The sequence below is a fragment of the Ranitomeya imitator genome, chromosome 4 (assembly GCF_032444005.1).
Source record: "Ranitomeya imitator isolate aRanImi1 chromosome 4, aRanImi1.pri, whole genome shotgun sequence".
Classification (NCBI taxonomy): Eukaryota; Metazoa; Chordata; class Amphibia; order Anura; family Dendrobatidae; genus Ranitomeya; species Ranitomeya imitator.
In genome coordinates this window covers 271,518,623-271,544,179 of record NC_091285.1, presented here as the reverse complement: position 1 = coordinate 271,544,179, position 25,557 = coordinate 271,518,623, and the positions used below count along the sequence as shown (strand labels likewise).

General features: G+C 42.6%; 1 protein-coding gene across 4 annotated transcripts in view; it reads right to left on the bottom strand.

Annotated features, from left to right (window-relative positions):
* The window catches only part of PTPRR (protein tyrosine phosphatase receptor type R), a 419,872-nt gene that overhangs the window by 1,212 nt on the left and 393,103 nt on the right, over positions 1–25,557 (bottom strand). For all 4 annotated transcript variants that reach the window (XM_069764605.1, XM_069764606.1, XM_069764607.1 and 1 more), the window contains one exon: positions 14,061–14,174. In XM_069764605.1, the coding sequence (XP_069620706.1) occupies positions 14,061–14,174 (114 nt within the window). The remainder of the gene's footprint in view (positions 1–14,060; positions 14,175–25,557) is intronic.

Genomic DNA, 25,557 nt, shown 5'->3' with positions numbered 1-25,557 from the left:
TATCACATGGTCATAAGTATTCAGACCCTTTGCTCAGTATTGAGTATTAACATCCTTTTGAGCTAGTACAGCCATGAGTCTTCTTGGGAATGATGCAACAAGTCCTTCACACCTGGATTTGGGAATCATCTGCCATTCTTCCTTGCAGATCCTCTCCAGTTCCATCAGGTTGGATGGTGGACGTTGGTGGACAGCCATTTTCAGGTCTCTCCAGAAATGCTCAATTAGGTTTAGGTCAGGGCTCTGGCTGGGCCAGTCAACAATGGTCACAGAGTTGTTCTGAAGCCACTCCTTTGTTATTTTAGCTATGTGCTTAGGGTCATTGTCTTGTTGGAAGGTGAACCTTCGGCCAAGTCTGAGGTCCAGAGCACTCTGGAAGAGGTTTTCATCCAAGATATCTCTGTACTTGGCTGCATTCATGTTTCCTTCAATGACAACCAGTCTTTCTGTCCCTGCAGCTGAAAAACACCCCCATAGCATGATACTGCCACCACCATGTTTCACTGTCGGGATTGTATTGGACAGGTGATAAGCAGTGCCTGGTTTTCTCTACACATACCGCTTAGAATTATCACCAAAAAGATCTATCTTCATCTCATCAGACCAGAGAATCTTATTTCTCATAGTCTAGGAGACCTTCATGTGTTTTTTTTTAGCAAACTCTATGTCTTGCACTGAGGAGAGGCTTCCGTCGGGCCACTCTGCCATAAAGGCCCGATTGGTGGAGGGCTGCAGTGATAGTTGACTTTGTGGAACTTTCTCCCATCTCCCTACTGCACCTGTGGAGCTCAGCCACAGTGATCTTGGGGTTCTTCTTTACCTCTCTCACCAAGGCTCTTCTCCCACGATTCCTCAGTTTGGCTGGACGGCCAGGTCTAGGAAGACTTCTGGCGGTCCCAAACTTCTTCCAAACTTAAGGATTATGGAGGCCACTGTGCTCTTAGGAACCTTGAGTACTGCAGAAATTCTGTTGTAACCTTGGTCAGATCTGTGCCTTGCCACAATTCTGTCTCTGAGCTCCTTGGCCAGTTCCTTTGACCTCATGATTCCCATTTGGTCTGGCATGCACTGTGAGCTGTGAGGTCTTATATAGACAGATGTGTGCCTTTCAAATCAAGTCCTATCAGTTTATTTAACCCCTTCATGACCTTGGGATTTTTCATTTTTTCGTGTTCGTTTTTCACTCCCCTCCTTCCCAGAGCCATAACTTTTTTATTTTTCCGTCAATTTGGCCATGTCAGGGCTTATTTTTTGCGGGACGAGTTGTACTTTTGAACGACATCATTGGTTTTAGCATGTCGTGTACTAGAAAACGGGAAAAAAAATCCAAGTGCGGTGAAATTGCAAAAAAAGTGCAGTCCCACACTTGTTTTTTGTTTGGCTTTTTTTGCTAGGTTCACTAAATGGTAAGACTGACCTGACATTATGATTCTCCAGGTCAGTTCGAGTTCATAGACACCTAACATGACTAGGTTATTTTTTACCTAAGTAATGAAAAAAAATCCAAACTTTGCTAAAAAAAAAAAAAAAAAAAATTTGCGCCATTTTCCGATACTCGTAGCGTCTCCATTTTTCATGATCTGGGGTCGGTTAAGGGCTTATTTTTTGCATGCCGAGATGACGTTTTTAATGATAGCATTTTGGTGCAGATATGTTCTTTTGATCGCCCGTTATTGCATTTTAATGCAATGTTGCAGCGACCAAAAAAATGTAATTCTGGCGTTTCTAATTTTTTTCTCGCTACGCCGTTTAGCGATCAGGTTAATGCTTTTTTTTAATTGATAGATCGGGCGATTCTGAACGCGGTGATACCAAATATGTGTAGATTTGATTTTTTTTCATTGATTTATTTTGATTGGGGGCAAAAGGGGGATGATTTAAACTTTTATTTTTTTTTATTTTTTTCACTTTTTTTTAACTTTTTTTTTTAACTTTTGCTATGCTTCAATAGCCTCCATGGGAGGCTAGAAGCAGGCACAACGCGATCGCCTCTGCTACATAGCAGCGATCTTATGTTCGCTGCTATGTAGCAGAAAATCAGGTGTGCTGTGAGCGCCGACCACAGGGTGGCGCTCACAGGTACCGGCAATCAGTAACCATAGAGGTCTCAAGGACCTCTATGGTTACAATGTACAAGCATCGCCGACCTCCGATCATCTGACGGGGGTCGGCGACGCCGTCATTTCCGGCCGCCCGGCGTTTGACAGCGGCATTTAACTAGTTAATAGGTGCGGGCAGATCGCGATTCTGCCCGCGCCTATTATGGGCACATGTCAGCTGTTCAAAACAGCTGACATGTCCCGGCTTTGATGCGGGCTCACCGCCGGAGCCCGCATCAAAGCAGGGGATCTGACCTCGGACGTACTATCCCGTCCGAGGTCAGAAAGGGGTTAAATACAGCTGGACTCCAGTGAAGGAGTAGAACCATCTCAAGGAGGATCACAAGGAAATGGACAGCATGTGACTTAAATATGAGTGTCTGAGCAAAGGGTCTGAATACTTCTGACCATGTGATATTTCAGTTTTTCCTTTTTTATTAAATTTGCAAAAATTTCTACATTTCTGCTTTTTTCAGTCAAGATGGGGTGCAGAGTGTACATTAATGAGAAAAAAATGTGATTTTTTTTTAATTTACCAAATGGCTGCAATGAAACAAAGAGTAAAAATTTTAAAGGGGTCTGAATACTTTCCGAACCCACTGTACATATTGCTTCCAAAAATCCACCTTTGGAATCCATGCAGGGTGGGGGAAAGCTGATCAGTGGGTAGAAAGGAGCACAGAGTCCACTGGCTGGTATCATTAGAGAAAAAAGAGACAGTATACTTCACCCCCTTCACTTACCAGCACCATGGACCAGGATAGCTTGATGTCATTATTTTTCTTAAGGGCATGTTCAATCATTTTTACAATCTGGCTGCATTAAAACATTTTTACACACTTTTGTTTTAAAGGGAACCTGTCATGTAAAAAAAAACCCTGGAGATATGGGGTTAACACCATTATCTGCAATTTAATAGCATTTTTTTTTACATAACAGGTTTACTTTGTTTCCCTGCACATTAAACTCTGATACATGGCTATAAATCAATCAGCAGATAGGAGCTCAGTAATAAAGCAGATAAAAGAGTTACACATGCACCCATTGGATTGTCAGAATCAGCTCACTGACCAATTCTCAGTTAATCCATTTTACAACCAGTAATAGACAGTGTAAAACGGGCTGCAGAAGGCAAAGGGTAAAATGTTAAAACCCAATTACAAAAACTACTTCCAGCCAAAAAAATACATGTACAGTGGGGCAAAAAAGTATTTAGTCAGTCAGCAATAGTGCAAGTTCCACCACTTAAAAAGATGAGAGGCGTCTGTAATTTACATCATAGGTAGACCTCAACTATGGGAGACAAACTGAGAAAAAAAAATCCAGAAAATCATATTGTCTGTTTTTTTAACATTTTATTTGCATATTATGGTGGAAAATAAGTATTTGGTCAGAAACAAAATTTCATCTCAATACTTTCTAATATATCCTTTGTGGGCAATGACAGAGGTCAAACGTTTTCTGTAAGTCTTCACAAGGTTGCCACACACTGTTGTTGGTATGTTGGCCCATTCCTCCATGCAGATCTCCTCTAGAGCAGTGATGTTTTTGGCTTTTCGCTTGGCAACACGGACTTTTAACTCCCTCCAAAGGTTTTCTATAGGGTTGAGATCTGGAGACTGGCTAGGCCACTCCAGGACCTTGAAATGCTTCTTACGAAGCCACTCCTTCGTTGCCCTGGCGGTGTGCTTTGGATCATTGTCATGTTGAAAGACCCAGCCACGTTTCATCTTCAATGCCCTTGCTGATGGAAGGAGGTTTGCACTCAAAATCTCACGATACATGGCCCCATTCATTCTTTCATATACCCGGATCAGTCGTCCTGGCCCCTTTGCAGAGAAACAGCCCCAAAGCATGATGTTTCCACCACCATGCTTTACAGTAGGTATGGTGTTTGATGGATGCAACTCAGTATTCTTTTTCCTCCAAACACGACAAGTTGTGTTTCTACCAAACAGTTCCAGTTTGGTTTCATCAGACCATAGGACATTCTCCCAAAACTCCTCTGGATCATCCAAATGCTCTCTAGCAAACTTCAGACGGGCCCGGACATGTACTGGCTTAAGCAGTGGGACACGTCTGGCACTGCAGGATCTGAGTCCATGGTGGCGTAGTGTGTTACTTATGGTAGGCCTTGTTACATTGGTCCCAGCTCTCTGCAGTTCATTCACTAGGTCCCCCCGCGTGGTTCTGGGATTTTTGCTCACCGTTCTTGTGATCATTCTGACCCCACGGGGTGGGATTTTGCATGGAGCCCCAGATCGAGGGAGATTATCAGTGGTCTTGTATGTCTTCCATTTTCTAATTATTGCTCCCACTGTTGATTTCTTCACTCCAAGCTGGTTGGCTATTGCAGATTCAGTCTTCCCAGCCTGGTGCAGGGCTACAATTTTGTTTCTGGTGTCCTTTGACAGCTCTTTGGTCTTCACCATAGTGGAGTTTGGAGTCGGACTGTTTGAGGGTGTGCACAGGTGTCTTTTTATACTGATAACAAGTTTAAACAGGTGCCATTACTACAGGTAATGAGTGGAGGAAAGAGGAGACTCTTAAAGAAGAAGTTACAGGTCTGTGAGAGCCAGAAATCTTGATTGTTTGTTTCTGACCAAATACTTATTTTCCACCATAATATGCAAATAAAATGTTAAAAAAACAGACAATGTGATTTTCTGGATTTTTTTTTCACAGTTTGTCTCCCATAGTTGAGGTCTACCTATGATGTAAATTACAGACGCCTCTCATCTTTTTAAGTGGTGGAACTTGCACTATTGCTGACTGACTAAATACTTTTTTGCCCCACTGTATTTATGTAAGAAAAGAAAATTGTCTCCAAAGGTGGACAACCCACCTGGCCAGAAGATATTAATGACTGAACATAATAATGCATTATTAATATCAGAACGGTGGGGTTTCAACATCGCCAGACTGTGTAATACCGCAAGAGGTATCAATGGTATATACTATATCAGCATTTAAAGGGAACCTGTCCTGTGAAAAAATGCTATTAACCTGCAGATATGGGGTTAATCTGCTTTCTAGCATTCTGAAGCCATGTGGGTGCTGCACTGAAAGCCTCTATGCCAGGAGAAAATGAGCTTTCAGTCATAGAGGCGCAGCTTCTGTAACCGCGCAGTACATAGTGAGCGGCAGGTGTAACACACCCCGGCACTGACTGACAGCCGGCGCAGCACTGATGGACTGTAGAGTCAGCTGTCAGTCAGTACTGGGGCAGCGGCAGGTGTAACACACCCCGGCACTGACTGACAGCCGGCGCAGCACTGATTGACTGTAGAGTCAGCTGTCAGTCAGTACTGGGGCAGCGGCAGGTGTAACTCACCCTGGCACTGACTGACAGCCGGCGCAGCACTGATTGACTGTAGAGTCAGCTGTCAGTCAGTACTGGGGCAGCGGCAGGTGTAACACACCCCGGCACTGACTGACAGCCGGCGCAGCACTGATTGACTGTAGAGTCAGTTGTCAGTCAGTACTGGGGCAGCGGCAGGTGTAACACACCCATCACTGACTGACAGCCGGCGCAGCACTGATGGACTGTAGAGTCAGCTGTCAGTCAGTACTGGGGCAGCGGCAGGTGTAACACACCCCGGCACTGACTGACAGCCGGCGCAGCACTGATTGACTGTAGAGTCAGTTGTCAGTCAGTACTGGGGCAGCGGCAGGTGTAACACACCCATCACTGACTGACAGCCGGCGCAGCACTGATGGACTGTAGAGTCAGCTGTCAGTCAGTACTGGGGGCACGGTTACAGAAGTGTGTACTAAGCAGTGACTGAAGCCGTGCCTCTACGACTGAAATTAAATTAATTAAATTTAATTTTCTCCTTGCAGCCAGGCTTCGAGTGTAATAGCCGCATGGCTTTAGAGCGCTATTACCTGCAGATTAATAGTGTTTTTTCACACAACAGTTTCCCTTTTGGGATAGATGCTTTTATCACAAAAAATGGCATTTGGGATTACAAATAATCTAGCGATAGTGAATGTATAACTGGTGGACAAATGCTGACTTTGATGGATCTGTCTTTTTCCAATTTATAGAACTATGTATGTTTCAATCAGCACCCCCATTGATCACCGGGTATAAGCTCTGATGGCAGCCGGACGTCAACTCATCAAATGGAGGTGCAATGCTGATGCCGCTTAGTTGGAGTATGAATCAGATCCCCACTGATATATTGATGATATATCTCCAGGGTACGTCATCCCCATCTTCCGTCCGCACAATCCCTTTAATTATATAAAGAGGAATCGCATATATTGCCTTTCTGTAATATATGCTATGAGTTATTTGACAATAATTGAGCATGTCAGGCTAGAATTAAAAATTCTAGGAGTATCTCAAGGCAATACTGTCACTTGTCTTAGGCTACTTTCACACTAGCGTCGTGCACTGCATGTTGCTATGCGTCGTTTTGTAGAAAAAACGCATCCTGCAAAAGTGCTTGCAGGATGCGTTTTTTCTCCATTGACTTGCATTAGCGTCGCATTGCGATGCTTTGCCACACGTCGCAACCGTTGTGCGATGGTTGCGCCGTGTTGTGGCGGACCGTCGGCTGCAAAAAACGTTACATGTAACGTTTTTTGCTGCCGACGGTCTGCCATTTCTGACCGCGCATGCGTGGCCGGAACTCCGCCCCCACCTCCCCGCACCTCACAATGGGGCAGCGGATGCGCTTGCAAAATGCATCCGCTGCCCCCGTTGTGTGGCGCTTGCACAGTATGCGTCGGTACGTCGGGCCAACGCAGCGCGACTGCCCCGTACCGACGCTAATGTGAAAGTAGCCTTAGTGTCTGATCCCAGTCATACCTTCCCATTTGAAAAAAAGATTTTGCTCTTAACCTCAGAAGTTTTAAAAGGCTATGAGCTTTGCAAAATCCCTACTAGTCAGAGTGGTTTATAATCTGGTCACAACATTGGGATTGGCAGCGATCAGCTGAAATCTGTGGGAATCCTGGCAGTATGTGTATGATTTCCTATTACACATCTATTCCAATGACTGGGTTGTCTGGATAAAGCAAGAAAAGTCCCCTAAAGAGATACTATTGCTCTTTTTTATGGTTTTCCATTTTATCCAAGAGACGATCTTATGTTCCCCTACGAATTTCCCCAAAAGGCATATAACATGAGTTTTCTAAGGCTACGTTCAGATTTGCGTTGTGTGCCGCTGCGTCGGCGACGCAATGCACAACGCAAATAAAAACGCACCAAAACGCACGCAAAAACGCTGCGTTTTGCGACGCATGTGTCCTTTTTTGCCGAAATTTGAACGCAAGAAAAATGCAACTTGTTGCATTTTCCGCGCCCGACGCTTGCGGCCAAAAAAACGCATGCGTCGCACAACGCAGCACAACGCATGTCCATGCGCCCCCCATGTTAAATATAGGGGCACATGACGCATGCGTTGCCGCAGCGTTTCCCGACGCAGCGTCAGGAAACGCTAATGTGAACGTTGCTTAACCTACCTTTATATGTTATGACTAAATGGTAACCAAACCAGAGGTCCATTTCCATTTCACATATTCAGCTTTAATACTAGCAGAAATGTGTCCTTTGACCATCATTTGGACAGGATACATATCAGTGTGCCGGGGAAATGACAGGAAAAGCTGCCTAGCGTCTGTGTGAACCCCTGGTCACGTACGGTGTGCACTACTTACATGTGAGCACATAGCAGACTATATATATGTATACATTTCCTCTATTTTATATATCTCGTATAAAATAATACGTAACAATATCATATATATTCTGACATATAATTAGCTGATATAAACCCTCCCAAAAGATTTTACATCCTAGAAATCCAGTAAAGCGCGGCTATTTTACACTCCACCATATCAGATCCTACAATGCACGGCACGTACGGTACATACTGTACACTAAGGCGCACACTGTGTTTTATGATGTGAAAAGAATTTGATATCTTTTTTTTTCTGGCAGGTCATTACAGGTAAGAAGAGGCTCTCCAGCCGCGTCTCTTTGATAAAATTCACTCTGCTTTTTCTAGATCAAGTAAGAAGATGAAGAGATTTGACAGGTAGCTATAATAATGAGCAGTGTAAGGTTGGGTTCACACCATATTTGCTCCCTCCAAGTATAGACTTTGTCAGGTCTATAAAAAGGTGTAAAGGTGCATACTGCAGGCATGCGCTAAGGAAGGATGGGAACAAATGTAAATGTATGAAAGCATATACAGCACTCTGATGTTGGGATATGTCCGCCATTAACTCCCACTGTTGAAATCATGTATCGCTTAACATATATGCTTTTTTGCAGCTTCTTTTTGCTTTGAAAAGTGCAGCTGATGACTACAGTCAAAAAAGAACCCAGATGTACCCCTGACAGACTTACAGGAGAGTTATCACCAGAATTGTGTTGCGTTTCATGTACGGTATTTAAAGACAAAATGTATGTTTTTCACTCTTTATTAAAGGGAATCTATCACCAGGTTATTTCAATGTAATCTGAGAACACCATAATGTAGGAGCAGAGACCCTGATTATAGTGATGTCACTTACTGGGCTATGTTCTGCTGTTTCCATACAATCAGTCTTTTACCAGCAGGAGATAATCCTTACAGGACAACTGGGCACGTGCAGGGTAGTCCAGCCACGCTGCATTGATTAACAGCTCTCTATCACTATAAATGTACAGAAAGCTGTTTAGGCACCTGCCAATGGGAAGACCCAAAAAAGACCAAAACTAATAAAATTGAACAAGAGCAGGAGTTGGTATAAAAGCAACGCACAGGTGTGCATAAAGACAGAATGAGCGAATATCCTATAGAAAGCAAATAGGTAGAAACAGTACATGTAAATAACACAGGGTACTTACAGAAAACTTACAGTACCCTATGCTATTTACATGAACTATAACTATTTACTTACTACAGGGTATTTGCTCATTTAGAGAAAAATGTGACTATCATAACTGCTGCAGCCAGTATACCAAGTGATACATCGCTGGAATCAGGGTCTCTGGCCCACCTCATGGTGCAGTCAGATTACAACAAATGCTTGTTGACATATTTGACATATTTCCATTAAAAAAAAAATAGTTATCTTGCAATTTTCACACTCTCCGCTGGTTTAGACTTTTCGTCCTTTCAGGAAAGGTTTACAGCAAGTTTCAATATTCTCACAGGCATGGTTACAATGTCAGATGACCTCTCTTTACAGAGCTGCGGAAACAGGATCCACCAATCACAATAGAGGATGTCACACCTGACCCTCCTCCACCTCCCTTCACAATGACCTTTGCACATGATCATGAGATGCTTTAATGCAAAAGATATAGTCAGGATCTTTCCTAAAACATTAGGAAGTTAGAGTGTAATAAAGTCCCCAGTGACCAGGGTGATAAATGCAAGATTTAGATTTTATATTTTTAATACAGATTGTACTATGTTAAAAATAATTAAATAATAATAAAAAATTACCAAACATTTTTTTAAAAATACAAAAAAAACTATTTTAATCAATAGGTCATATTTTGATTATGGCTTTCATTTAAAGGGAACTTGCCACCATGAAATGCAGTCTTATCTGAAGACACCATTGTATAGAGAAAAGGGTGCGGAGTGGGATTTCTGACTAGTGGGCTGTCCTTTCAGTGACTGACAGCTACACTGTATACAAACTTAGGCTGCCGTCACACTAGCAGTATTTGGTCAGGTTCTCTTTAATCCAAAAAGCTGCACTTTTGAGACAAAATGAGTGTGGATTAGGATATGTAAAACGCTTAAACAGGTGATCAATGACTGATCCATTGTGGTCCCACTTCTAGAAACCCTGCTGATCTGCATATAATGGGCCGTGGTGCTCATTGTTTACACAGGCACAGTCAGTCTTCACCACATATGGGAAGTTGTACCTGGCACTACAGCTCAGCCCCATGATTTTCCATTGTTCATTATGCTAATCAGAAGGCATTGGACCCTAACCGAACATTGATAGTCTAATCTACTAAATAGTAAATTCCTGTAAATTAGTTTAAAGCGCTGAAGGTAAAGGTACCGTCACACTTAGCGACGCTGCAGCGATACCGACAACGATCCGGATCGCTGCAGCGTCGCTGTTTGGTCGCTGGAGAACTGTCACACAGACAGCTCTCCAGCGACCAACAATGCCGGTAACCAGGGTAAACATCGGGTAACTAAGCGCAGGGCCGCGCTTAGTAACCCGATGTTTACCCTGGTTACCATCCTAAAAGTAAAAAAAAACAAACACTACATACTTACCTACCGCAGTCTGTCCTCCAGCGCTGTGCTCTGCACTCCTCCTGTACTGGCTGCGTGAGCACAGCGGCCGGAAAGCAGAGCGGTGACGTCACCGCTCTGCTTTCCGGCTGACCGACACTCACAGCCAGTACAGGAGGAGTGCAGAGCACAGCGCCGGGGACAGACAGCGGTAGGTAAGTATGTAGTGTTTTTTTTTTTTACTTTTAGGATGGTAACCAGGGTAAACATCGGGTTACTAAGCGCGGCCCTGCGCTTAGTTACCCGATGTTTACCCTGGTTACCAGTGAAGACATCGCTGAATCGGTGTCACACACGCCGATTCAGCGATGTCTGCGGGGAGTCCAGGGACGAAATAAAGTTCTGGACTTTCTTCCCCGACCAGCGACAGCACAGCAGGGGCCTGATCGCTGCTGCCTGTCACACTGGACGATATCGCTAGTGAGGACGCTGCAACGTCACGGATCGCTAGCGATATCGTCTAGTGTGACGGTACCTTAACTTGTTCTCTGCCATTTTGAATTAATCACTGTTCATGGTAAACTCTTGTAATATTCTTATCTAGAACTGCTCCCCCAATGTTTGCCTCTGCACTTAGGAATTGCTGTATTTTCGGAGCTGTCACCTAAGAATACAGTGACTTGTGGTGCCACCCAACCAGGGTAATTGTCTGCTGTCCAACTGATCGGCAGATGTAATATGTTTCTTGCTGTGGATGATGGTGCAGTACCACACCCAATTTAAACTCCTAGGAGTCGTTGTGGAGTTTCCAGTTATTTGGTTTACCTTATACATCTCTAGTGCTATTTATTTGCAGATCTCCTGTTCCTCATCTAGCTTGATCTGGACCTTGTTTGCTCCATAATCCCATCTGACATTCACCCTGGCTTGTCTGACTCTGACTTTCACTGATCTCCTGGTATATGACCCTGGCTATTTGTCTGATTATGGTTTTGTTTCCTGATTCTGTTTCTGCTATTGTCCCTCCAGATAGTGCCTGGCTAGTCTTGCCACTGTCTACATCGTCACAACTAAAGATGCATGAACCCCTGGATGTTCGAGTTTTTTGGATTCAGTGAACAGTTGAAAAAAGGTTTGGTTCAGGTACCAGAGCCGTACCCCAGCGCAAACCTCATTCAGTTAAATAGGGGGGCTAGAACATCCAGTGTTTGCAGGCTTTATCAAGGTTGACTCTCAAGAATTCAGGAGTCCCCATGCCATTTTTTAAATTTAAATATTTTTTTTTTAAACGACGTGGGGTTCCCCCCATTTTTGAAAACCAGCCAAGCTAAAGCAAACGGTTGGGGGCTGGTAATTTCAGGCTGGTAAGGGACCATGGATGTTGGCCCCCCCCCAGCCTAAAAACAGCAGCCCGCAGCCATCCAGAAATGGCGCATCTATTAGATGCAAGAATTCTGGCACTTTGCCAGGCTCTTCATACTTGCCCTGTAGCGGTGGCAAGTGGGGTTCAAATTTGTGGGGAGGATGTCACTTTTGTATTGTCTGCTGACATCAAGCCCACAGTTCATAATGGAGAGGCATCTATAAGACACCTATCCATTACTAATCATATAGCTGTATTGTAATAAAACACACAACAAGAATAACAAATAAAAAAAAACAAAAAACAAAACATACTTTTTCTTTTTTATTTAAAAATAACAAACACAGTTAAACACACCTAACGCCCATTCCATTGAAGCCCTTGTCTCCTGTAATAAAACAAAAATGAAAAAAACAACAATATCCCTCACCTGTCTGACACCATAAGCCATGTCTGGGGTTAAACAGTTTTCAACCTGAACAGGGCCAAGATGCAACTGTCCAGGCTGAGAACCAGTGATGAATGAGCTGCTGCAAGCACAGCATCAGTGAACAGCGATGACCTCAGCATTAGTGAGCAGCCGGGCTGAACTGCAGTGATGTCAGCGCCGTGAGAAAAAGTCGGTGAGTTCACCGCAGTTCAGCTCAGTGAGTTCACCGCAGATCACCATGGGAACACAGCCTCAGTGACACATGGTAACCTTGATGACGTCACTGCTAGTCACTGATTCTGAGCTCACAGCAACTCATTCCTCAGTGGTTCTCAGCCTGGATGTTCACATCTTGGCACCGTCCAGAATGAAAAGTATTTATCCCCAGACATGGATTATGGCATGGGACAGAATCCATCGACAGACAGGTGAGGGATATGGTTGTTTTTTATTTTCTATTTATTACATGAGATGAGGGCTTCAATGGTGAGTATAACTGTGTTTGTTATTTTTAAATTAAAATGGAAAATTGTGTTTTGCTGTTATTTCAAATAAAGGACTTAAATACTTTCTGTATATTTATTTACAATATAACTATAGGATAAGTAATGGATAGGTGTCTTGTAGATGCCTCTCCATTACTAAGCCATGGGCTTGATGTCTCCGGACAATACAATGGTGACATAAAGCCCACAAATATGAACTCTACTTGCTGCTGACACAGGGCAAGTGGGAAGAGCTGGGCAAAACGCCATAATTGGTGTACCTAATAGATGCACCTTTTCTGGGTGGCTGCGGGCTACTGTTTTTAGGTTGCCCCTTAACAGACTGAGAATACCAGCCCCCAGCTGTCTGCTTTAGCTTGGCTGATTGTCAAAAATGGAGGGGACCCCAGACCAGTTTTTTAAATTATTTAAAAGCAGCCCACAGTTGTCAGTATTGCCTGGCTGGTTATCATAAATACAGAGGAACCTATGTATTTTTTAACTATTTATTAAGAGCGCAGGCGGTGGCTGATGAGTACTCTCATCAGCAGCCACCTGCTCTCGCTGTTATTAGTGGCAGCAGTCATCGGCTAATGGAAGTAGTTGTCCCATCAACTGACGCCAGTGACTGGAGGTAAACTTTTTACCTCCGATCACAGCTGTGGGCTCACACTGTCATTTGACATTGCGGGAACCACAGCTCTCTGACCGGCAATAATGATTTACAGTACTGCTGGTCACAGTCACAGCTGCGTGGTCACGCTAACATCTGACAGCATGTCCCCACAGCATTCTGACCAACGGTAATGATCTTACCGCGATCATAAGAGCCGGTAAGATCACTGCCTCAGTCGAAACTCGTACATTTACTGACTTTTGCAGAAAATGCTCGGGAATCCAAACATGAATCCGAATGTGCAATGTTCGTGCCGACTTTGAGATTGGTGAATGTTTTCCAAACAAGTTCGCTCATCTCTAGTCACAACCCAGGAAGTCTGTGATAAGGCTAGATTCCAGTGTAGAAGGTTAAAGGTATAGGCTGGGATTCCTTTGGGACCTACTAGACAGAATGGTTTGTGCCAAGTCTGTGCAAGTTTGCCTTTTAAGTTGACGGCCTCTGAGATACTTTACAACTATATTATGCTATTGAAGCAGTAAACACAGACTGTGAAAAAGTAAAACATGCAAAAAATGTATTATTTTGAAATCATTTGAGAAAATAATATCATTTTTGGAACCTTCTAACATATTTTCTTTAAAATGTTGTATTGTAGTATAGATTTGTACATACAGTTGCAACAATGAAATTATTATATAGCATTCAGTATGTCTATTTATACAGACTGTTGTATAAATGCAATATTAAGAAAACAAATTATCAAATTATGTTTCATTCATCTAAATGTTATACCTTATAGAGCATTTCACTTTTTTCTCTACTTAATAAGCATTTTCCTTGTGATCTGGATTTACCTGTCCATTCTTAGCTGGCAGACAATGCTTAATACATCTACATTTCCTTCTTCCCTCAGCTGACAGCAGCCAATGGATGTAGCAATGAAACAGCCGGTTCTTCCAATTCCAGCACTGAAAACACACAGATAATAGTTTAGCAATCATATAATCAGTTATATGGGACATTATTACAGATATAGTTCAACTCATTTCTAATCTACAATTAGGTCCAGAATTATTTGGATGGTTACAAAATTTGTATAATTTATCAGTGTCCATCCATTGTGTTAATAATTCTATAGACCACAATCTGAGGATTGTCACTTACATCATAATGATGTTCCAAATCCATTGCATATATCCAGCTCTGGCAAAAAATTAAGAGACCACCACATCAAAACCCTGTCATGAGCAGCCCAATCTCCAGACCTGAACCCTATTGAAAACCTCTGGAATATAATCGAGAGGATGATGGATAGTCACAAGCCATCAAACAAAGAAGAACTGCTTACATTTTTGCGCCAGAAGCAGTGTGAAAAACTGGTGGAAAGCATGCCAAGACGCATGAAAGCTGTGATTAAAAATCACGGTTATTCCACAAAATATTGATTTCTGAACTCTTCCTGAGGTAAAACATTAGTATTGTTGTTTCTAAATGATTATGAACTCGTTTTCTTTGCATTAGTTGAGGTCTGAAAGCTCTGTTTGTTTTCTTTAATTTTGACCATTTTTCTTTGTCAGAAAAAAAATACAAAAATTATTGCTTGGAAATTCAGAGACAAATTGTCAGAAGTTTATAGAATAAATGAATAAATTACATTTTACTCCAAAAATATACCTATAAAGAGAAAAATCAGACAAACTGAACATTTTGCAGTGGTCTCTTAATTTTTGCTAGAGCTGTATATACAGAGGTAAAAAGATGAAGATTCTGTCTCTGTCCAAATATTTCCCATATTTATGACACCATGACCCTATTTTTTTTTTTCTATCTGACCTGTCACAAAATCTGCAGCTGGCGAAAAAATAATTATGGTAACTACTCATTTCCATGAGCTGCACCTGGTAATAAAGCTCATCCTTTTTCAGGAAGGTAGCTACAATTCCAGACAATGATTTTTCACTTTAGATATGGATAAAGAAGAATGCATTATGTAACGGATCAAAAGTTAAGGTTAACGTTATTGTCAAAAGTTAAGATAACTTACTAGATTTCTAACTGCTTTTTTTTTTTAAATTCGATTATTAAGCAACAACAATAACAAAAAAAGAACAAATAGACATACATGCTATACATATATCCAAGTCCGCACTAATACACTCATCGTAATAATCATAAGAATGCAGTAAAAGAATGTAACGAGTTTTCATTGATGTAAATCTCAAAGCATAGACTGGTTCATATAAACTCAAGTATTACAGTATGTCTAAAGTACTTATAACCCTAAAACTATTTTACTGCTAAAACAATCCCCATCACATTAATAAAGTAATATTGAAGTACAGCGTGAACAATGCATATTTTATTTTGCAGTGAGATCTATCATATTGGAGCTAGGCCATCAGCTACGTAAGGATATAGTAAGGTACGACGAATTCCATGTATCCCAAATTTTATTACATTTTTCTAAACAGCCCCTATTCTGGTATAAGGTTCGCATGGTATGATTGAATTTACCAGCTCAATCCAGGCCTTGAGAGATGGATGCGTATTGCCCATCCAGCGTAAGGCTTTCAGTTTCCTTGCCAAGAAAAGTGTCTCTCTCAACAGGATTTGAGTATGGTGTCCCCACAGCTCTTCTTCTAGTACCCCAAATAAACACACTAATGGATTTAGAGGGACGGGAACATGCACAAAAGAGGTCAACAATGAAGTTACCTCTTTCCAAAAAGAGAAAATAACTGGCCATCCCCATATCATGTGTATAAAATCTGCCTCCCCTGTATGGCATCTGAGGCATTCTGAAGATTGAGACCACCCAATTTTGAATAATCGTAATGGGGTTAAATATGACTGATGTAATATATACATTTGTATCATTTTATTGTTAGCCAAAGGGGATACTTTAGTTGGGGACTCAAGAGCCATCTCCCAATCCTCATTCCGAAGATCAGGTATCAGGAGTTTCCACTTTTCTCTAACTGGCAATAGAGCAGAGTCAGCGCCCACGGATAGCATATATGTGTATAGTGCAGAGATAAGACCACGGGGTCCCTATGATTTAAAGATCCCTATCAGTGGAAAGGATGATATTATTTGCATCATGTTCATGCTACGCATATGTGATGATTTAAAGATCCCTATCAGTGGAAAGGATGATATTATTTGCATCATGTTCATGCTACGCATATGTGATTGAATCGCTGATCTGAGCTGCAAATATCGAAAGAATTGAGGTCTTGGGATATCATACCTTAGTTGCAATTGTTCAAAAGACATTAAGGTTCCTTGTTCATAAAGATCATTAACCGACAAGACACCATGTGATATCCAGAATTGAGCAGATGAATGATTCATTATTCCATAGAGGCATTTCGGCTATAATACCATCAAAGTGGATTACCTTTTTTACTTGCTTCCAAGTCTATCTCGCCAACTGAAGTAATGGTAATAGTCTAGGGGTATTAGGCCTATTTGCTTCCAGAAAACCCACCGGGCAATCAATCTTGTGGCATGAGCCAGATGACTCTCTGAGTTTGGCAAACAGCCCCCAGGCATCCACTGTCCCAAAGCTCTAAGTTGTCCAGCCAAATAATACAGAAAAAAATCTGGTAACACCACAACCCCAATTTGTTTAGACCTATACAAGGTAGTCAATTTAAGTTTAGGTCTAGCCTTCCCCCATATAAAGGACGAAGCTAGTGAGTTTAAACTTTAGAAAAAAAGATCTAGGGATCGGTACTGCACTATGTTGAAGGGAGTAATTAAGCTTCGGAAGTAATATCATTTTAATCAGATTTATACGACCAGAAACAGACAATGGTAATTTACCCCATATAGCAAATTTGTGTTTGACTAGGTCCAGCAACGGGAGAATATTAAATTGTAGATCAAGTCTGCTGCATTTTGGTACAATTATTCCTAAGTACTTAAATTTAGACACGACTGGTAGTGGGGATAACATTTCAAGGTGATCTGTGGAGTCATGGGAAAGAGGCATTAAGGCAGACTTATACCAGTTAATGTATAGTCCCGAGTGTTTACCAAATCCCTCTACAATGGTGATCACACGAGGTAAGGTCTCCTCAACTTCATCCATAAATATTACCATGTCATCCGCGTATAAATCAATAATATCCGTGCGGTCCGCTATTCTAATCCCCCTAATAGCTGGAGTGGATCTCATACATCTTGCTAGTGCTTCTATCGCAAGAGCAAAGAGGGTCGGGGAGAGAGGGCATCCCTGGCGGGTACTGCCACCTGATGAAGATGGAGCTGTTCCGTCAAAACGCGTTGTGGATTTCAATAAACAAAGAAATAATCCTTTCATCTGTGTCCTGGGCGCTCCCATGTGACTGGAGTATCCTGCAACTCACTGATAGATAGTTTAGGCATTCCAGAGTATCAGAATCCCCCTTGGAGCTATATACAGTGGGGCAAAAAAGTATTTAGTCAGTCAGCAATAGTGCAAGTTCCACCACTTAAAAAGATGAGAGGCGTCTGTAATTTACATCATAGGTAGACCTCAACTATGGGAGACAAACTGAGAAAAAAAAATCCAGAAAATCACATTGTCTGTTTTTTTAACATTTTATTTGCATATTATGGTGGAAAATAAGTATTTGGTCAGAAACAAACAATCAAGATTTCTGGCTCTCACAGACCTGTAACTTCTTCTTTAAGAGTCTCCTCTTTCCTCCACTCATTACCTGTAGTAATGGCACCTGTTTAAACTTGTTATCAGTATAAAACGACACCTGTGCACACCCTCAAACAGTCTGACTCCAAACTCCACTATGGTGAAGACCAAAGAGCTGTCAAAGGACACCAGAAACAAAAGAGAATGTTCTTTTCTCTGAGCTGTTTCTTTTTCTTCATGAATTGAGCCCGATGCTTTTGAAGTTCCATAGAAAAATCTGGGAATATTGAAATAGCATTATCAAATTTGATAGGACTCTTCAGTCTTGCCATGCGAAGTATCGCATCCTTGTCTCTGTAATTTAGTGTTCTAGTGTTAAAGTGGATCACCAGTTGATTCAGCCCCGATCCACTTAGTGGGAGCAGAGGGAGAGGCTCCAGCCCTGGTGCAGGTATTAGGGGCCGGGCGGCGTTTTATGTAGTTAATGAGAGGGGAGAACAGGGCCTGTCTCTCAGAGCTCACACCGCGCGGTCCCCCTCTCGTACCTCCAGGAGTTCCACACGCTGTCAGGCCGGCTCTTCCCGCTTCGCTCCGTGTCCTCCACTGTCAGTGCGCACGGCAAAGAAAATGGTTCCTTCAGACGCCGTCCTCCACCTGTGTTTCCCCGGACCTCGCCCGACCGAAGCTGCGCTTTGCACCTCCTCAGGAGCCAGACGCCTCCAGGTACCCAGGGGAGCTCAGCAACACCCGTGGAGTTCCACTTGGGTATGTAAAATTGCCGGGATTTGTTCAGGATTCTAGGAGCTCCAGCCAGGCATGTCCTTCCTGCTCCACTACATAGCCACACCCCAGATTTCTAACTGCTTTTCTTTTATTCCACTCCTTTTTTGATGACGCTTTGTGTGAGAATCCCAGTGCATGCCGGGATACTTAAACAGAATGTCATCAGGAGGCAGAGGTTGCGGTCACTGTCATAGTCACTGCTTCTTTCCTGAAACAAAGCGTCATCAGTGATGCCCATTTCCGGGTCTGGGCTAGTCCCTGCTCTACTGAGCATGTGTCGATTGTCCATTCCAATGGATGTTCAGTAGATTCTTGTCACTGTGCAATATGCACACTGATGGAGAGTTTTCTCACCGGCTCTGACCAGAAGTAAGAAGTTGGCTGGAGAGCGCACAGTCAGTGCGCATGGTAAGGATACCCAGTGCGCAGAGACCAGTGCCGCCCCTGCAAGTGACGTCACTTTAAGTATGTATCATTACTAGTCATGGTTTTGTATAAGAAGTGTGGTTGTGATAGCTGATTTTAGAATTGATGCTACTGCTTGCATGCAGATCAATGACTTACTAGAGTGAATGGTGAGACAGGGAGCTGAAAATGTCCCTGCTCTACCATAGTATTTTACTATATCTGTCTCGCAAGGGTGACAATATAATTTAATATGTTGGTCACTTCAAAGGTCTGCAGCGTGCTCATGAGATGCCTGAAATCTGCAGCACCATTATCAGTATATTAAAATTGTGATGCTAACTTATGTCATATTATACCATTTTCTCTCTATCTTCTTGTATACTTTGTCCAAACAGTATATGATGTTGTGAGTCATATCACTTAAAAGGCTAACACTGAGTACTGCAGAATAACTCATATTCACAAGAAAAGCAGCTGTTCTGCAGTACCCAGCAGCAGCAGTTACCGATTGAATGGAGCTGTGCAGTGCAGCCTCGTTCTAAGTGTCGATGTGATGCCTGAGCACCTAACAGCAGATTGGTGGTGGTGCTGGGAGTTGGACTCCCAACAATTTGATATTAATCCAAACATAGAAAATGACAGCTCAACACTCCTGCATCACTTGCATCTTGGGTGCACGTCAGCCTGAGCAGGCAGATAGGTATGTCAGCAGAAGGGTTGTGCATGTGGATTTCCAATAAAGTATTGAACCAAGGAAAACAGAGTGCTGACTTTCTTCTGCTAATCTGATATTAATGACCTATCCAACAAATTGGTCAGGAATATGATGTGACAGGACAACCCCTTTCAGAGATCTGTTTCATTGCTGTTCTGCACTCACTATTTACACTATGTCCGCAAGACATCCTACAAGACCCCATACAAGCCTGTTTCTTGCTCTTTTGTCTATATAGGATTTTAAAATTTTCCTTATTTTTTGTTGTTATTACTGTAGCAAACTGTCATAGTAAGTGCATTCTGCTGTGGTGGCTGATACAGCAGAGTATCACTAGTAATGACCGAAAGTTACAATGCGGCCAAAATAACCCCCCAATAAACAACATGTTGGCAAATATAAAAGAAGGTGAATTCAAGGTGGATGTAAAAGGCTGCATATGCGGCTTTCATCTTCTTGAAAAGACATTTCTCTGGACATTTCATATTTCCTCGCCACATTCCAATCTACCTCCTGCACAGGAAGTGTGTCCTGCAGAGGAAAACATCTTGTGTGTAGTCAGGATATGGAGATACTTAGACGTGGACTGTATGAGAACGAAGTACAACTTCTAAAAGTGATCAGAGGTCATAGTCGTGGAATGTGCTCCTGGAGGAATCATTATTGTACACTTGTTAGTACACAGGCTGTTCCCAGCGTTCTGAGCCAAATCAAAAGCAGTTACGGTACACAATAGGCTAGTAATAGTCACGAGCAATTGGTCAGAAACATTCATTTTATCAGTTTAAGTCAACAGGGGCAGCAGTTGCTCAAAAGTGTTCTGTTTAGGGCCAAGCAAGTATAAAATTGGACTTCAATGAGAAAACAGTTTTAATTGTAAAAATATGTCTATTTATTTCTCTTTACATTCTGGAGCCTTTGAATAACAGAGTAAGGGAGAAACAAGTCTCTCTGCCATAATCCTGGGAATATAGCAGAGCACTGCTTATGATGGCACCATGTACGGGCTCCTATCAGGTTTTTATAATAATAATATAATAAGAATTCCCAAGGTGCTCACACCAACGTCACATAAATGAAGTGAGTTCATTGGCCATGAGCTTGCATGACCTGTCAGACGGCACCGCGAGCAGGAGAACTTTCTCAAGCTCGCGGTGCCCTCAGACAGGGAATAGCAGTTCACGTACATGGTGATCAGTGTCTACTGGATGACAGGCTGCATGGTTGCATCATGCAACAATGCAGCCTGCCATCTAGATGTAGCAGAGCTAGACCCGTCGTGGGACAAATGGATTAAAAGCATCTCTGCGGAAAGGTGAGGAATATTGTTGTTTGCTTTTTTTTTACCTCTTTTGCAGATGACAAGGGCATCGGGGGAATGGGCAAGGTTGTAAGTATGGTTTCATTAAGATTATTAAAGGAGTTTGTGTCTGTCTTTCAATTAAAGGACTTTTTTCTGTCGGTGTTTTCTTACAATGTGACTTATTGATGCCTCTTCATTACTAACCTCGGGGCTTGATGTCACCTGACAATACCTGACAATACAAAGGTGACATCAACCCCACCAACTACCACCTCACTTGCCACCACTACAGGGCAAGTGGGAAGAGCAAGGCTAAGTGCTAAAATTGGTGCATCTTAGAGATGCATCTTTTCTGGGGCATCTGAGAGCTGATGTTTTTAGCCTGGGGGGCCAGCATTCATGACACCTTCCTAGACTATTAATATCAGACTGCAGCTGTGTGCATAGCCTTTTCTGGTTATTAATTGAAGGGGACCCACCACATTTTTTTGGGGGGGTCCCCATTTAAATAGCTAGTAAAGGCTAATTATACAGCTGTGAGCTGATATTAATAGCCTGGGAAGCTCCATGGGTATTACCCCCTTCCCAGGCTTTAAACATTGGCCCGCAGCCATCGGCTTTCCCTCTGCTGGTAACAAAAATTGTGCGGGAGGCCACGCCATTTTTTTCTAAAAAATAATCTTTTATTAATTAAATACATGTTCAGTACGCGGCACACACACTGTACTAATTGTTTTTGTCACTGACATCTGTATAACTATCTATTCTATTTATATATACTGTATGTAATCCATCTCTTCTATTCCGTCAGCTCATGCAGTGATTTTATAGTACACGGCAGATGAATTGCCGGCTTTTCTTCCATCTATGTAACATGAATACATACAGTTACGTCCATATATATTTGGACAGAGACAACATTTTTCTAATTTTGGTTATAGACACTACCACAATGAATTTTAACTCCTAAACCCTTCATCCAATTTTAATGTGGATACCCTCAGATGAAAGCTGAAAGTCTGAACTTCAACTGCATCTGAATTGTTTTGTTTAAAATTCATTGTGGTAATGTCTATAACCAAAATTAGAAAAATGTTGTCTCTGTCCAAATACAGTTAGGGCCAGAAATATTTGAACAGTGACACAAGTTTTGTTATTTTAGCTGTTTACAAAAACATGTTCAGAAATACAATTATATATATAATATGGGCTGAAAGTGCACACTCCCAGCTGCAATATGATAGTTTCCACATCCAAATCGGAGAAAGGGTTTAGGAATCATAGCTCTGTAATGCATAGCGTCCTCTTTTTCAAGGGACCAAAAGTAATTGGACAATGGACTCTAAGGGCTGCAATTAACTCTGAAGGCGTCTCCCTCGTTAACCTGTAATCAATGAAGTAGTTAAAAGTATAAATCAAGTGTAGATGACGGACAGCACTCCCTTACTTGGGCGCTCGTTCCATATCCAGGGAACCCACCTGGGTAACACGTCACAGTCTGCACAAAGGAACAGCGCTCCACCGGGTGTATCGATAAAAATAAATCCTTTATTTAGCCATAGAACAAAAGCGACGTTTCGACCATATGCTGGTCTTTTTCAAGTATGCTTGAAAAAGACCAGCATATGGTCGAAACGTCGCTTTTGTTCTATGGCTAAATAAAGGATTTATTTTTATCGATACACCCGGTGGAGCGCTGTTCCTTTGTGCAGACTGTGAAGTAGTTAAAAGGTCAGGGGTGGATTCCAGGTGTGTGGTTTTGCATTTGGAAGCTGTTGCTGTGAGCAGACAACATGCGGTCAAAGGAACTCTCAATTGAGGTGAAGCAGAACATCCTGAGGCTGAAAAAAAAGAAAAAATCCATCAGAGAGATAGCAGACATGCTTGGAGTAGCAAAATCAACAGTTGGGTACATTCTGAGAAAAAAGGAATTGACTGGTGAGCTTGGGAACTCAAAAAGGCCTGGGCGTCCACGGATGACAACAGTGGTGGATGATCGCCGCATACTTAATTTGGTGAAGAAGAACCCGTTCACAACATCAACTGAAGTCCAGAACACTCTCAGTGAAGTAGGTGTATCTGTCTCTAAGTCAACAGTAAAGAGAAGACTCCATGACAGTAAATACAAAGGGTTCACATCTAGATGCAAACCATTCATCAATACCAAAAATAGACAGGCCAGAGTTAAATTTGCAGAAAAACACCTCAAGAAGCCAGCTCAGTTCTGGAAAAGTATTCTATGGACAGATGAGACAAAGATCAACCTGTACCAGAATGATGGGAAGAAAAAAGTTTGGAGAAGAAAGGGAACGGCACATGATCCAAGGCACACCACATCCTCTGTAAAACATGGTGGAGGCAACGTGATGGCATGGGCATGCATGGCTTTCAATGGCACTGGGTCACTTGTGTTTATTGATGACATAAGAGCAGACAAGAGTAGCCGGATGAATTCTGAAGTGTACCGGGATATACTTTCAGCCCAGATTCAGCCAAATGCTGCAAAGTTGATTGGACGGCGCTTCATAGTACAGATGGACAATGACCCCAAGCATACATCCAAAGCTACCCAGGAGTTCATGAGTGCCAAAAAGTGGAACATTCTGCAATGGCCAAGTCAATCTCCAGATCTAAACCCAATTGAGCATGCATTTCACTTGCTCAAATCCAGACTTAAGACGGAAAGACCCACAAACAAGCAAGACCTGAAGGCTGCGGCTGTAAAGGCCTGGCAAAGCATTAAGAAGGAGGAAACCCAGCGTTTGGTGATGTCCATGGGTTCCAGACTTAAGGCAGTGATTGCCTCCAAAGGATTTGCAACAAAATATTGAAAATAAAAATATTTTGTTTGGGTTATGTTTATTTGTCCAATTACTTTTGACCTCCTAAAATGTGGAGTGTTTGTAAAGAAATGTGTACAATTCCTACATTTTCTATCAGATATTTTTGTTCAACCCTTCAAATTAAACGTTACAATCTGCACTTGAATTCTGTTGTAGAGGTTTCATTTCAAATCCAATGTGGTGGCATGCAGAGCCCAACTCGCGAAAATTGTGTCACTGTCCAAATATTTCTGGCCCTAACTGTATATATGGACTTAACCGTATATATATGTGTGTGTATCACTGACATTTATATATCTATGTATTCTATGTGTATATATATATATATATATATATATCTATCCTACCTATTCTATTCTAACCTCAGCCAGAGGTGTAGTACTCTGCTTTCAGGTAAGGTGGGGGACACTACCCAGTACCCACACACTAGCACCCAACACTAGACCTCTCCAGGCCTGGGAGGGGCTAGGTAGAAGGTGTGGGTGGAGAAAGGAGAGAAGGGGAGGAGCTTAGGGGAGAGTGTGGAGTTGGTGAAGGGAACTGGACCAGTGAGGAACTCGTCCCAAGACTAGAGAAAAGTGAGAAGAGAAAGAAGGGGTCCTAGGGGCATGGTAAGTGAAGAATCCACCCATGGCGCCCGAATTCACACCGACTGTAGTTGGGTGGAGGGACCAGGTTGCAGTAGGGGACCGGTCCCAGAATAGTGGAGAGACTGCAGGACTCAACTAGCAAACCGAAGGCTGTGGTGACTGTATTTGCGACAGCAAAATCTACACACATTTGCTGAAAGGTAGCCACATAGGATCAAGGGGACCAGGAGGACGTCGCCTGACAGGATCTGAGGCTGCTGGCTTGGGACAGTGCAGGGCAGGAGAGGCGGGAGCCAACGCAGTGGGACAGCCAGAGAAGGAACATAAAAAGGGGGTTCTGGCAACGTGTACTGTTGTGAATTCTGTTGTCGGGCTCCCTCCTGTGGTCATGAATGGTACTTCGGCTGGTTCTGTCCATGGACTTCCTCTGGTGGGTGTTTCTGAGTTTCCTTCCACAGGTGATGAGGTTTATTCGTTAGCTGGCTGATCAATTAAACTCCACTTAGATCTTTGCTCCATGCCACCTGTCAATGTTCCAGTATTGGTCTTGTTCACTCCTGGATCGTTCTTGTGACCTGTCTTCCTAGCAGAAGCTATGTTCCAGCTTGTATTTCTTTTGTTTGCTATTTTTCTGTCCAGCTTGCTATTTTTATTGTTCTCTTGCTTGCTGGAAGCTCTGGGACACAGAGGGAGCGCCTCCGCACCGTGAGTCGGTGCGGAGGGTCTTTTTGCGCCCTCTGCGTGGTCTTTTTGTAGGTTTTTGTGCTGACCGCAAAGTAACCTTTCCTATCCACGGTCTGTTCAGTAAGTCGGGCCTCACTTTGCTAAATCTATTTCATCTCTGTGTTTGTATTTTCATCTTTACTCACAGTCATTATATGTGGGGGGCTGCCTTTTCCTTTGGGGAATTTCTCAGAGGCAAGGTAGGCTTTATTTTTCTATCTTCAGGGCTAGCTAGTTCCTTAGGCTGTGCCGAGTTGCATAGGGAGCGTTAGGCGCAATCCACGGCTATTTCTAGTGTGTTTGATAGGATTAGGGATTGCGGTCAGCAGAGTTCCCACGTCCCAGAGCTC